The following is a 14,778-nucleotide window of genomic DNA, read 5'->3' on the forward strand; positions in this document are numbered from 1 at the left end:
ATCTTCTACGACACATAGTTACACTATAATGCCGATTATTTCGGCAAGCGGATGTCTTCTTTCACCACTGTACATAGTTTTAAAGGAGTCTACAGGAACATTTGGTCCGAGAGTGCAAGAAAGACTTTTCCGTCCAGTTAACATTTACATCCAAGCTTCAAAATCAGGAAAACTCATGTCTGAACATTTCAAAACTTGGTTCAATGAAGTATATCTACCGAATACTGGCCGTAAAAGCATGCTACTACTCGACTCGTGGATGGGACACTGTCCGAGCCAGCTAGAGCAGCTGATTCCACAAGACAAAGAAGTACAATTTTTACCATTCCAAAAAAACGACGGGCATCATTCAGCTTTTAGACGTGTTTGAATTCCGGATTTTGAAAAATTTCGTGCAAGCATTTTTGGATAATATAATTCTTCAAGAGAGAAATGTCAATTTGCACTACCGTAATGAAATAATTAAATTGCAATCACTAACCCACAATCAGTTTTCTTCGCCTAGATTTAAAAATCTTTTTCAGTATGCTTGGTTTAAAAGCGGATATGTAGCATTCCGGCGAATTTCAAAATCCTGTAAATTTCCGGTACTTGAAAAATGAAAAGCATATACCCAAATGTAGTATTTGTGGGGTGGCGGCTTTTATGCGTTACATGGCGAATATTTTAGTTTTAAACATTTCTATGAAGAATATCATTACTGTACCAATTACAATCCGTAATTTTTAATGTATCTGCCGTTTTGTAATGTAACTCTTGCAAAGTATAAACAATAAAGCATGTATAAAAAGTGAATGCAAATGTTTTATATATCAAGATTAATCAGGATTGATACGAATCGTCTTGCTTAAATAAATGAAAGATGATTAAAATTCATATAAATTATGATTTAAGGATGTTCTCTCTCTGGAGGTACCGAACCAGTCAAAAATCATGGAAATATTAAAAACACCGATATTAATCCTCCAGAGATCCAAAGAAAATAAAATGTATATAAATAGTTACGGCAAGTCTAATAGAATGTAAGAAACGTAGATTTAGTGACTGTAAATAACTGTTACTACTATCTTTTTCTTAAAGAAAATCTGGGCCAAAAAAGTTTTAAGAGTGAATTTGCCCTGAATTCAACTTAACAAAGTGAAATTTGTGAAAAATTATAAAATAAAGTAATTACTCTGAACTCGTAATTTCATGATCACCGATCACGAGCAATAATTTCACTGATTTTTTGCAATTTCTTTAAAACTATGTTGTAAATCGTTTAAAATCTTGTTGCCATATTTTTGTTTGTTGATAATCTACTTGTGTGTAAAATATCATTACATTGGTAGCATTTTTTAATGTTTTTTTTTTATACTTTTCTCTGTAACGCCATAAGATTACGTGTTAAAACCCGGATATTTAAAAATTGATAACTTTTTATTTAAATTGTGAATCGATCTGAAATTTGGCCTCGAACTTTGAAAGAGAATACAAAATATGACATTAAATTTTCATCAACTTCGTAGCATTGTGACAAACTATCCAGAACATTCTTAATTATTGTTACATCATTATATCGTTACAGGTTATCTTATCAATATATAATATACAGGGTGTCCTAGACAACCCGTACACCCCTTTTTTTCAAAAACTAAGCATTTTAGAGAAAAACGTTTTGAACAAAAATTGTATGGTTTTGAGGGGAACATAAGATGGTGTCATTGGTTTGACCTTGGATGGCATCGTTAAGGTCAAGTCAAGGACACCTTTAATTTCTTAAATGGAATTCCCTATTTTTTATTGCATATTCTTATAGCTTATCCCGAGAGCTTTCCAAAACACTATAATAAAGTATTTTTTTATTAAGTACTTTTTGAGTTATTCTATATTTTAATCTGACATATGTTGATATAAAAAATAAAATATCTCGTAAAATATTTAGTTTTCGATAATCTTACCGTAATACTTTTATGTACAGAATAATGAGACAAATCATACCCTGTATATTGGTAAGATAACCGGAATGACACTGAATGTCTTCCCGAAACGTACTTCACAGTACTCGACAAACTCTCCAAAATTTAATTTACTCAACTAACTTTAATAAAAAACACTGAATATTCTGTAATTTGTTACATGATCTTATACCGTCCTGAATGGAGGAAAAAAACTCATACTTCAAATGTATCGTTCTAATTTTAATTGAATCGACGAAAATGTATAAAACGCTGAATGCTATTTTTTAACGTATGTTAATTTATTATTATAATTTCTCGATGTCCATTATTTATTTTTTTATTTTTTTAACTAACTTGACAACATTATTTATTATTGTATTTGTTTATATATGCCGTATTTATTTGTATATTACTTTTATATTTCATCCCGATGTCCTTTTTTCTTTATTTATTATTTTAACCAATTTGACAATATTATTTATTACCGTATTTATTTATATGTGCCGTTATGATACCTTTAGAACAGTGCTTGGATTTAGTTGCACATTTCGGCCCGATTCCGTGGCTCACGCCTAGTGCCCCCCATTCACCGCTCATACGTTAGCGACGAGTCGCCAGATACGCGTAACTAAGGAGCGCGAGATTTTTTGTTATCTATAATTTTTGACTTTTTCACAGCGATGTCTATTATTTATTTAGTCATTTGTTTTTAAGTGATTCTATTACCGTAATGTCAACCTCTAATTGTTTGCGACGTTTGTTGTTACCGTTTGACAACCTTATTGTATCGTTAAAAACCGTAGTGTTAGGTTCTAATTAGATATCCCAGTTGATCTTCTCGTGCAATGTATCCGAACACTTTGGTATGCGTAAGTAGTTCAAAAAATTATTGCATGTGCGCTCTCTCTCACATCGTCAGCCTCATAAACCTTTTACATATTTATACATATTTACAGACATCTGGAAATGTGGCTTACAACTTTGCTGGTACATTTTGTCCTATCATCAGCACTAATGCGTCTAGATATACCGGTCTGTCTCGTTTGTGACGATGTTGAGAGATCTCTACACTTTTTATTCATTGATTATTAATTTTTTATTTATTTATGTATATTTATTTATTTTTAATAACTGACTCATATACTACGAACCGATTAGGAATATGCTATTTAAACCCGTGCATTGAGGAAGGCTCAAAGAAAGAACCGAAACGTCCGCTACCCACACATGTATGTTTTACATTGCATGTTTAAAATAAACTTGTATGCGCCCAAATAACTGCGCTTGGCTCATATTGCCAATTTTCATTCGTATTAGATTATTATCTATAGAGCCTTATACTTCTAATTTAAACTTGTTTAAGTAGTCAGAACTTTTTTTTACTAACCGGGCGACGGGAAAGGTCAATAACCTTGACCTCCTTAAAGGTCAAGGTGAACGTCAAGGTCAACGGGAAGTCATTCGAGATAGGGTGTGTAAAGGTAAACATTGACCAAATTACGTTTTATTTAGTAAACTGTTTTTGGGGTGATTACGATAATTACGGCCCCCTATTTCAAAGGTCGTTTCTGAAGACATTTTTGACGAGGAACACGGGAAAAATAGTAAACAAAATTTCCGACCAATAGTTTTCGAGATATATCACTTTAAAGTATTGGACATGATAATAAAACTTTATAAAAACGGACTCAACGATGTTGACCTTGACGTATGTTGTCAAGAACATGATCCTGAGTAACTTTTCCTTATAACTTAATCGGCGGTCTCTTATAATTTTTGAGATATTTAAAGTTAAAGTTTAATTCAAAACGAAAATTTGGTTTGGGTTATATAACGTGGGTTGGAGATGGGTTGAGTTAGATTAGTTTTTCTTGGGGAGGGGGTGCAGGGAGAGGGGCGACACCTCTCTTCCGCCCACGCGTACGATTTTTCTAGATATAAATAAATAAATGTGTTAAAAAGATATTTTATAAAACATACATAGTGTTTGAAAATTATATATAATTATATGTAAACAAAAATTAAACAAAAATTAAAATAAATAAAAAATTAAACAAATTTTAACAAAAAAATGTCTATAATATGTTGATTACTTTCGAAAACTGAATATAAGCATCTACTAATAGTAAGAGCAATGAGAATTTTATGTTTATGTTCAAAAAACGTAAACAACGCAAGACATTGGTAGTACATACGATTCTAAGCTACACATGGAAGATACTCGCGACAGTGATCTTCACAACATATGTCAAGGTCAAGGTCATTGGGTCCGTTTTGTAACGTTTTATTATCATGACCAATACTTTAAAGTGATATATCTCGAAAACTATTGGTCGGAAAATTTTTTTACTATTTTTCTCGTGTTTCTCTTCAAAAATGCTTTCAGAAACGACCTTTCAAATAGGGGGCCGTAGTTATCGTAATCGTGCCAAATAAAATTATACTCTCGCACGAGATATAACAATCGTGCTATAAAAAGAGGCAATGTCCACAGAAAAATGAATAAATTGTTAAACAGATAAAAATATTGAGAACAAGATTGTAGCAGGAAAGCTAGAAAGAAAATAACCATTTTGAGCATCATTTTTTTGAAAATATTAAAAGAATTTTTGAGATATTTAAAGTTAAAGTTTAATTCGAAACGAAAATTTGGTTTGGGTTATATAACGTGGGTTGGAGATGGGTTGAGTTAGATTAGTTTTTCTCGGGGTGGTGGTGCAGAGAGAAGGGCGACGCCTCTCTTCCGCCCACGCGTACAATTTTTCTAGATATAAATAAATAAATGTGTTAAAAAGATATTTTATAAAACATACATAGTGTTTGAAAATTATATATAATTATATGTAAACAAAAATTAAACATGTTTTTGTTAATAACTTTTTAATAAACGACGAGCGACGCTTAAAACTTTTTGGAGGATACTCAGGACAGTGACCTTGACAATATATGTCAAGGTCAAGGTTATTGGGGCTGGTCCCCTTTTCGGTATATTTACCTTAAAATGCATTTTATTTTTATTAACGGAAACCTGATTTTTAAAATAAGTACAATTTTGAATAGTATATCACAAATTACACTATTATAGAGTTTATTAAGTGTGTTATATACTATAATATCAAATCATATTGTTGGTGTTAAGTGTGATTAGAATTCTTTTGATTTGCAAAGTATGTCTTACAGGATGTATCATTTGAAAAAAAATTTTTTGCGAACCTAAGCCCATAAAACAAACTTACACCAAAGCAAAGTATAAAAACTTGGCGACGAGACGGTCATTTATTTCAGCGACTCGTATGCTCGTATTTACATATGACAAATTGCTCGTAATATTTTCGTCAATACTCATATCGATGTCTATTATCGATGTTTATTTCGTTGTTTCGCGATGCGCGGAACATATTATTAAATCTTTTATGCACCGACAATCACAATAACTGATTCATATATTTATGGATACAGATCAAAATTAATATGATAACATCCATGGATATGATACATATCCATGCAAAATTAATTATTCTATTCATCCACGATAACACATCAAAAATTCTGATCATATTTTTTGCAATTATATAATTTTATTAAATATTAAAATTGTAATATTCATCATTATGTAATATTAATAATTATTTTCAAGCGCGCAAATTTTGTATGTGTGTGTGTGTGTGTGTAATATATATTTTTCGTATCATATTTATATACGATATATTCCAAGCATCCATCATTCATTAAATTTACAAAGATCTATTGTATTTGGTATTGTTAATATATTAGTACGATTTTAACACAGCCAGCAATATTTTCAATATTCATACCGATGCTATCGATCACGCAAGAGTGGTCTTAAATGATAAATATTGTTATGCCTCCGGAGAGGCACGGTAGTTAGGATCGTTTGCCGGAAGGAATTTGAGAATTCGGGCTCCGCCCGAGTAGTTCACTGAATTTATTATAATTAAAAATGACACTTTCGTATTCTGAATAAATGTATATATAACTATTTTATTCGTACTTGGTTTAATTACAAAGTCTTCGCACGTCAATATCTCTAAAATACTATATATCTATTAATTCGTGTATAGCCTTTTCGGGCTATAACAATATCATCTCTGTCGCAATCGCATTTGCACGTAACACACGGCATTAGACACATTTCCATGGTATTTCCATTCGAATGATTCTTACAGCAACAATGCGATTTCCGTAAAGAATCGGACCACGGTCAACTGATTCGCTTTCACAGTGCTCGCATGCAATACTAGTTTTATTCTTACGGGATCTACGACGCGAGTATCGAACGGATAAATGCCCGGCGTATTCCTATGAAGTATCACATCACGAAGCATGGAATAAAATCGGCAAAACAAAAGATCGTGGTTGCAGGTGTCGATCGTACCGATGTACATACATGGGTACATTCAACGCACAACGGAGAAAAGGGCGCATTCTTGCATCCACGATTGCGATCTGCAACGATATGACAGATTCCCGTAGGTTATATAGAAAGAGAGAGAGAGAGAGAGAGAGAGAGAGAGAGAGAGGGAGAGAGAGTGAGAGAGGGAGGGGGAGAGAGAGAGAGAGAGAATTATGATATATTAAAAACAATTTATATTTTTCGGTTAAAAGAGAGATACATCGATGCATTTTGCGATACTAAATGCTAAATGTAAAGAATAACAAAATGGCGAAAAATTAATTTTGTCTTTATTGGAACTCATTAAAGTCTACCACATAATGTCCCGTATTAATACAGTTATCGATATTTTTATATCAAACTAAGATTCAATTCCAACATATAATTATATATTTAAATTCAAATCTAATTCGAGTCCTGCAATCTAGAAAAAATTTCGAATTTTAATAAATTATCTTTTGCAATATCTTGATGAAACATTAAGAATTATACATAAATATATAAGGATGCATTACTTTTAAATTTAAATTCCTCGGATGAAGTTTTTGAAAAAATGTGTTATACTCTCATTTTCTCAAATGTATCAGTATACATATGTATATCTTGTATTCGATTTTAATATCGTATATCTTGAAACTTATAAGAAATTTTCTGCACTTTGGCTTATTTAATTTATAAGATATAATAAATATGTCACACACATATAGTGCATTAAAAGTTTTCCAACGAGTATTAAGCAGAAGATAACATAGAAATGCAGTAAGCATTACCTTGTTTAAAAGAAAAACATTTTTCACAAATATATGAGTCAATAGGTTAACAAGATGATATTATGAGCCCATAAAGACTTCACACTTTTTAAATTCTCTCTTATGCATACACACATATCCTTAAAAGCAATTACACACACACACAGATATATACACACATATACACAAGTATTGCAATGATATTGTCGTACATATGTAAGATAATTTTTGTATTTATTAAATATTAGAAGGCACAAGAGAAATGACATAATCAGTCTTATTTATTATGACTCACCAGTTGGACAGTTAATCAACTGTAAGATGAGTGGTCTCCTTGTCACAATGCCTGAACCTCTGGGCAAGAAATCTCTGGAAGAGAAGCATTCATTGTTATGATTGGTCATGATTAAAATTTATATTTTTTTCACAAAAAAATATATGTAATGTGCGGCTAAGTGCTGCTTGAGAACAACGATGAATTAATCGCAATTAATTATTTTAAAGGATAAAATAATATATGTATATAAGCCTAAAATACGGATAGTAATTATTTATTTCATAATATTTTCATTCTCTCTGACAAAAATATACAATACTTGTCTTGTTATCTCAGAAATGATTTGCAATACATATTTCTGCTCCAATAAGTTTTTAATTTCTAGATTCTTTATTATAAATTGGTATTAACAAATTTATATCAGAATTCTTTACATATACACTATAATTTGACAATAACATATAACAAATTAATTTTGCATCATAAAAGTATCTCAAGAATCATTACAAAAATAATCATTATTATAATTTTTATATAAAATATAAAAATATATTTTACTTTTGGCAAATACCAGGAGGATATTAAATATAGATATATAAAATAGAATCAAATATAACGAATAAATAATTTCATCAGATTAAAAAAAAACATTAATTCTTAAATTATTTAATTCTAATTGTTTTAGCGTTTCTACTAAATTTTGTCTTAAATAAACATTTTATATATGTATATATATTGTAATTGTGAATTTTTCGTTTAATCGGAACGTTAAAATGTGGAAACAAGAAATTATAAGGGTGTGAAACCGTCGGTTTAGCGCATGAACGAATGCTCTTTTAAAGTGCTCTAGTGACGAGAAAACATTGACAGGTCGTCTTGGGGGCGTTCTGACGTCGCAAATTCATGCCTGCCCCGTCCGTGTTCATCCATGCTTCACAAAGAGAGAATGATGCATGAGGTGACAATTGTCAAACGATCCTCTTCCTCATCGTCGTTGTCAAACTTTAATATTAATCGAACGACAACGATGTCAATAGGTCGGAAAGTCCCGCGTGTTTTGCCATGCTTAGAACTTACATATCGATCAAGACGTCGGCGCAAAAGAAATCGAAGCAAAAGATCCGTTTTTTGATTCGTTACACTTTTTTACATTCGAAATACAACTAGATATATTTAAAATTTGAAAAAAAAAAAAGAGAAAAAAAATGCCAAAGTGTGTAATTGTAAAGGAAACAGACTTGGAGGAAGGAAAAACACAACCGGTGGCAACGATGTTCATTGATCGTCTTCAGTCGTTTTTATCTACGAAATGATGAGATAAGCACGAGAGAGATGGTGCTCCGATCTCTCTTATCGTCCGTACAAAAAAATTTCGTGCACACGTTTATTCCTGTTATAAGTTCCATTGACCAAGAGTCTGCGAAGGAAGGAGGATACTCAGGAACTATGAGGGGAGAAATATACGTTAAAATGTTAGCTTTTGCGATACTCACTTGCCGATGAAGTTCTCGAGCACGGAGCTCTTGCCCGTGCTCTGGCCACCCACCACTGCGATCTGCGGCAGCTCGAGTTGTATATGCACGCCGAGCTGCGTGAACGCATCCTGCAGCTTGTTCACGATCGGGATCAATTGTTTCATATCCGTGTTGCCCGCTATCCTGCCGTCGAAGTTGTGTAAGCCGCGTTATTGCACTGCTCGGTCGTACACGCACGCTAGTAATCATTTATTTCATGATATTTTCATTCTCTCTGATAAAAATATACATACTTGTCTTGTTATCTATGTTATCTATGGTATCTATGTTATCTCAGAAATGATTTGCAATATATAATTTTCCAATAAGTTTTTAATTTCTGGGTTCTTTATTATAAATTGGTATTAACAAGTTTAATCAGTGTTCTTGCATATACAATATCATTTGATAATAATATATAACAAATTAATTTTGCATCATAAAAGTATCTCAAGAATCATTATAAAAATAATAATTATAATTTTTATATAGAATATAAAAATATATTTTACTTTTGGCAAATACTAGGAGGATATTAAATATAGACATATAAAATAGGATTAAATGTAACAAATAAATAATTTTATCAGATTAAAAAAAAACTAATTCTTAAATTATTTAATTCTAATTGTTTTAGTGTTTCTACTAACAAGGGAACCTCGCGAACCCGAAAATTCTGATTTTGATGAAACTTTATAGACATGTAAAAGGGGTCAATAAATGAATTTAGAAATTTTTAGTTGCTGCCCAAAAACGGTTCTAAGGGATGAAAGTACCCCGCATATGTAGAGCGGCTTTTTGCTTTTCTTGATATATCTCGAAAACTATTCGAAATATCAAAAAATGTTTTATACAAAAATTTTATGGTAAAAGCAGCTCTATTTAACCACATTAATAAAAATTTGAAAAAATTATTTTTTTCAAAGATTTCTAAATTTTTCTTAAAAATTATTTTTTCAAATTTCTATTAATATAGTTAAATAGAATTGTTTTTATCACAAAACTTTTGTATAAAACATTTTCTAATATCTTGAACAGTTTTCGAAATATATTGAAAAAGGCAAAAAGCCATTAGACACATAAAGGGTGATTCCACTCTTCAAAATCGCTTTTGGGCAGCAATGAAAAATTTCTAAATTTATATATTTACCCCCTCTACATGTGTGTAAAGTTTTATCAAAATTAAGATTTGTTCGCAAAGTTCCATTTGCAAATAACTCTTGTAATTTACAGCTCAATAATAAAGATATAAGATATACATATATAAAAAATGACAGCGTCCGATAAAATTATTGCGAGAAGAATTTATTTATTTATTTACTTCCCTACTTACGCGTATTCGTAATAGAAGTCTTGATTATTTTACTTGATTGAACATGTTTCTCCATTCTTTAACTTATGAAAGATTGTATCATCAAATTTTTTTAATATGGAGAATTACTTTGAAATATTTCTGCATTGCAGTGCAACGTAACGCGAAAAAGCATCGAAATGCAACGATATAAATATATTGCGTTTTATATCTCATGTTGTATATTTATATCATGTACATATCGTTCATTTATGCATAACTCTAACGCAAAGTAGTCACGTTGCACCGCAACGTGAGAATATTTTGAAATAATTTTTCTTATTTATAAAATGTTATATAAGGAAGATGTAAATAAGATTAACCAGTTCACTGGTAGACCCGAGATCAACATTTTATGTCAAAACTGGTAAGAGTAAATAATTTCGTATTAGTCATCGACCCGAAAAACGTGGGTGTATCAAGTTTAATGCAAATCCGTTGAAAATTGGCAGAGTTTCTCATGGTGCCCATATATGAATCATTACCAGTTTCGCCACTTTTTTTTCGCCCATATATAAGTCATTACCAGCAAACTGGTTAAGAATGATATAAATAAGATTATAAGACTCTATATAAATCGGAAATATTGCGCGCAGTTTTAGTATAAAGTGTAACCAACAAATTTAACGATTCATTCAAGTGTAAGATTGTCAGAGTTTTAATTTTTGGAAAAAGTGTCTGCATCTTTAATTTAAGCGAAATGTTACATGTGAATCCTGCAAATATTCTTAATATGTTTATTATTCCATTCCAAATTTCAAATATTCCACAAACACAAATAAATGATAAAGAAATCGAATTACATGATACTAGAAGGATATTATAGAAAATTCAATGGATGACATATCATTTGCAATGCAGACCGATACTACGTTAGAATTTGAGAATTATTGGGGCTCAAATATATTCGAAGCACAATTTGTCGCAGTTGATAAAATAGAAAAACTCGAAGAAAATGATGAAGATGAGGGAGAAAGTAGTTGTACATTGAAAGAAAGCGAAATTATAAATAATTACTATAAAAAAAAAGCTGTTGAATTCTGGAAAATGGAAAAAGGGTCGTTACACTTTATTAACAGTACAATATCGCTTAAAGATATAATTTCACATGCCGCTAAAATGAGAGATTGAAGCGACAGATTTGTTGCTCGTAATCCAGCGGCTATGATTTTGTAGTTTGAACAGGTTCAACTACAAAACATTACCACTCAAACACTGTGTGAAACGCTGATGCTGCCGTGTTGATCATGTGTACCGAAGACACATAACCTTGCAGAATAAGGCCCTGCGCATAAAAGAGAAAATATTAGGAATAGGAATAAATATTAAATATCAGGAAAAGCAATTTGGAATTATTTTACTTCAAACAAGGGAACGAAATGGATTAATTATTTCTAATTTTTAATTTATTATGCGTTAATCCATTCCGTTCCCTTGTTTGAAGTAAAATAATTCCAAATTGCTTTTTCTAATATTTAATATTTACTCCTATTCCTAATATTTTCTCTATTGTGCGCAATGCCTAACTAAAGAATATTAAAAATGAATCATAAAAAGTAAAAATAAATCATTATAAATAATTATAAATAATTCATGCATCTTGCACTTTCTAACTTTACATATGGTAAAAGTAGCTTTATAGAGTCCATGCTCATTATGATTTTGAAACAGTAGTGCAACCCAAATTTTTTTTTTAGAATAACGTTTCTTTTGTGTTGACATGTCAAAAGTATTATAATAACAGCAAAAATTATATCATTTTGAAATTCGATTTCACGTTTTCGAATCATTCGATTACAATTCAATATCCAATTATAATATTTATTTTTTTTGGAAGCCATACCATAATTATTTACAACACGTTAATATTGAAAGTGCTAATAAAACACAAAAAACGCGGAATCTGTCTCAACTTTTAATTTCGTCGCTTTTATCCTTTTTTATGTATAAAGGTTACCGCTGTAGTAATTCAGCGACAAAAGTCGTCACGACCCTTTTTGTCGCTCAAACGATCAATTTCAGCTCGTGAAAATGCACCTTTAGAAAGGTAAAGTCCCTACCGCAGTTGTATCGATGGGAACTCTCCCTATAAAAAGGTGGTACTCATAGAAAAAAACTGGGTAAATATAGCGAATAGGGGACCCAGCCCCAATGACCTTTACCTTGACATATGTTGTCAAGGACATAATTCTGAGTAACTTTTTCTTCTAATTTAATCGTCGCTCGTGGCTTATTAAAAAGTTATTAACAAAAAAAGTTTGAAATATACCAAAGTACATGCACGGACATAAAGCACGCGCGCGCGCGTGCACACACTTGCACCCCCTCCGTGTGTGTGTGTGTGTTCATGCTTCCTGTCCACGCATGTACTTTGGTATATTTCAAACTTTTTTTGTTAATAACTTTTTAATAAGCAACGAGCGACGATTAAATTAGAAGAAAAAGTTACTCAGAATTATGTCCTTGATAACATATGTCAAAGTCAAGGTCATTGGGGCTGGGTCCCCTATTCGCTATATTTACCAAAAACTATTACAAATTTCTGAACATGTCTAGAAAAAATTTGAAGACGCTAACGACCAAAACAGAATTATTCATGATTTAATTTTGCGACAATGGGCGCTAGAAGTAAAAGATGATATTAATTTTCCTCATTTTAAAGCAGAATCAACGTGGATATTAAATTTTAAAAGAAAGCACGGCATAGTGTCAAGAAAAATAACAAAATTTATAAATCGTTCATCAAAGACAAATCAAATTGACGCTACAGAATTCGTTCGTTGGGACGCCGATTCTTTCAGGTAAAAACCCGAGGGGAATTCCAGGAAACGTTAGAGGAGGAAATCCTTGTCCATTTACCAACTTACAACTGTCAGGTACCCGGGCGGAAGGGCGCAGGTAGCCCTACACTGCCGTAACTATCGGTTTTGCATAGTGGGTACCCGGGTATCCCGGGTATTGAACGAAAGGGTGAAATCCGGATATTGACAAGAGGGTTAAACGAAACTTCGCGGACCCGAAAATTTTTATTTTGATGAAACTTTACACACATGTAGAAGGGTTAAATATATAAATTTAGAAATTTTCAGTTGCCGCCCAAAAGCGATTTTGAAGAGTGAAATCATCCCTTATGTATCTAACGGTTTTTTGTTTTTCTTGATATATTTTGAAAATTATTCAAGATATCAAAAAAGGTTTTATACAAAAGTTTCATGGTAAAAACAACTCTATTTAATTACATTATTAAAAATTTGAAAAAAGAATTTTTTTAAAAGAATTTTTCAGAGATCTTTTAAAAAAAATAATTTTTTTAAATTTTTATTAATTTGGTTAAATAGAGCTGCTTTTACCATAAAACTTTCATATAAAACATTTTTTGACATGTGAAATAGTTTTCGAGATATATCGAGAAAAGCAAAAAGCCGCTTTACATATGAGGGGTGCTTTCATCCCTTATGACTGTTTTTGAGCAGCAATTGAAAATTTCTAAATTCATCTATTGACCCCTTTTACATGTCTATACAGTTTCATCAAAATCAGAATTTTCGGGTTCGCGAGGTTCCCTTGTAAGTTTTGTCTCAAAATTAACATTTTATATGTGTATATATGTATATTGTAATTGTGAATTGTTCGCTTAATCCCCAGACGGCACACAATATTTATTATAAATATTCATAAATATTTTTTACTATTTATTTTTTGAAATATTATATAAATATTTTGTACATATTTTGTATACAGGGTGTCTCACAACCTTAGTACAATATTTTAATAGTGTATTCTAAAGATAAAATAGAGTCAAAAATTCTAATACAAAAATTTTGAGGCTGCAATAGTTTTTGAGTTATAAGCGATCAATGTTTGCCAGTGATATCGCGCAGAGCTCGCGCGCTCAGATCCGTAACTACACATACATGCGAGACCGATCTGTCATCTGTTATTGATTTTACAAATCAGGTAATATTGATTTTTACTGCACAGCTGATTTTATTATTTCTCATGTGTATGAATAGCACGTACGGCGGTCAGCTGATACTAACGAACTATAAATGTTGTACGTAAAATATTGAATTTTTTCTTAAATAAGAATTTAAAAGATTGATTAATTATTATATTTAAATAGAAATATAAACTTATTATTTTCACGCATTTAAGAAACGAAGTTTATTTTTGTTTTGATCGTGCGGAGAAGTTTTGTGGAAATTAATTAATTTATTCTATCTGTCAGCAATAACAGATTACAGATCAGTACGTGTGTAAATGTAGTTACGAGCCTGAAGGCGCGAATTCTATGCAATATTATTGGCAAACTTTAATCACTTATAACTCAAAAGCTATTGTAATCTCGATATTTTTGTATTAATATTTTTTACTCCATTTTGCCTCTAGAATACGCTATTAAAATATTGTACGGAGATTGTGAGACACCCTGTATATACAGGATGTCCTAGACCACCCATATACCCCTTTTCTTTAAAAAACTAAGCATTTTAGAGAAAAACGTTTTGAACAAAAATTGTATGGTTTTGAGGG

General features: G+C 31.3%; 1 protein-coding gene across 1 annotated transcript; it reads right to left on the reverse strand.

The window, feature by feature from the left end:
• Positions 1–6,270: 6,270 nt before the first annotated feature.
• LOC115243747 (dynamin-like) lies at positions 6,271–9,069 on the reverse strand. The gene is made up of 3 exons (XM_029820944.1): positions 8,874–9,069; positions 7,399–7,472; positions 6,271–6,407 (listed from the first exon to the last, which is right to left on the reverse strand). The coding sequence occupies exons 1-3, from the start codon at positions 9,017–9,019 to the stop codon at positions 6,271–6,273; spliced, it is 357 nt and encodes a 118-aa protein (XP_029676804.1). The 5' UTR covers positions 9,020–9,069.
• Positions 9,070–14,778: the final 5,709 nt, after the last annotated feature.

The sequence above is a fragment of the Formica exsecta genome, unplaced genomic scaffold, assembly GCF_003651465.1.
Source record: "Formica exsecta isolate Colony F162 unplaced genomic scaffold, ASM365146v1 scaffold729, whole genome shotgun sequence".
Taxonomy (NCBI): Eukaryota; Metazoa; Arthropoda; class Insecta; order Hymenoptera; family Formicidae; genus Formica; species Formica exsecta.

Excerpts from the sequence above, each read along its gene's own strand:
- LOC115243747 (XM_029820944.1), bottom strand. The coding sequence starts at position 9,019 with ATGAAACAATTGATCCCGATCGTGAACAAGCTGCAGGATGCGTTCACG. Across the intron at positions 7,473-8,873 it reads CTCGAGAACTTCATCGGCAA|AGATTTCTTGCCCAGAGGTT; the intron begins GTGAGTATCGCA and ends CTTCTCTTCCAG. Across the intron at positions 6,408-7,398 it reads GTTGATTAACTGTCCAACTG|ATCGCAATCGTGGATGCAAG; the intron begins GTGAGTCATAAT and ends ATATCGTTGCAG.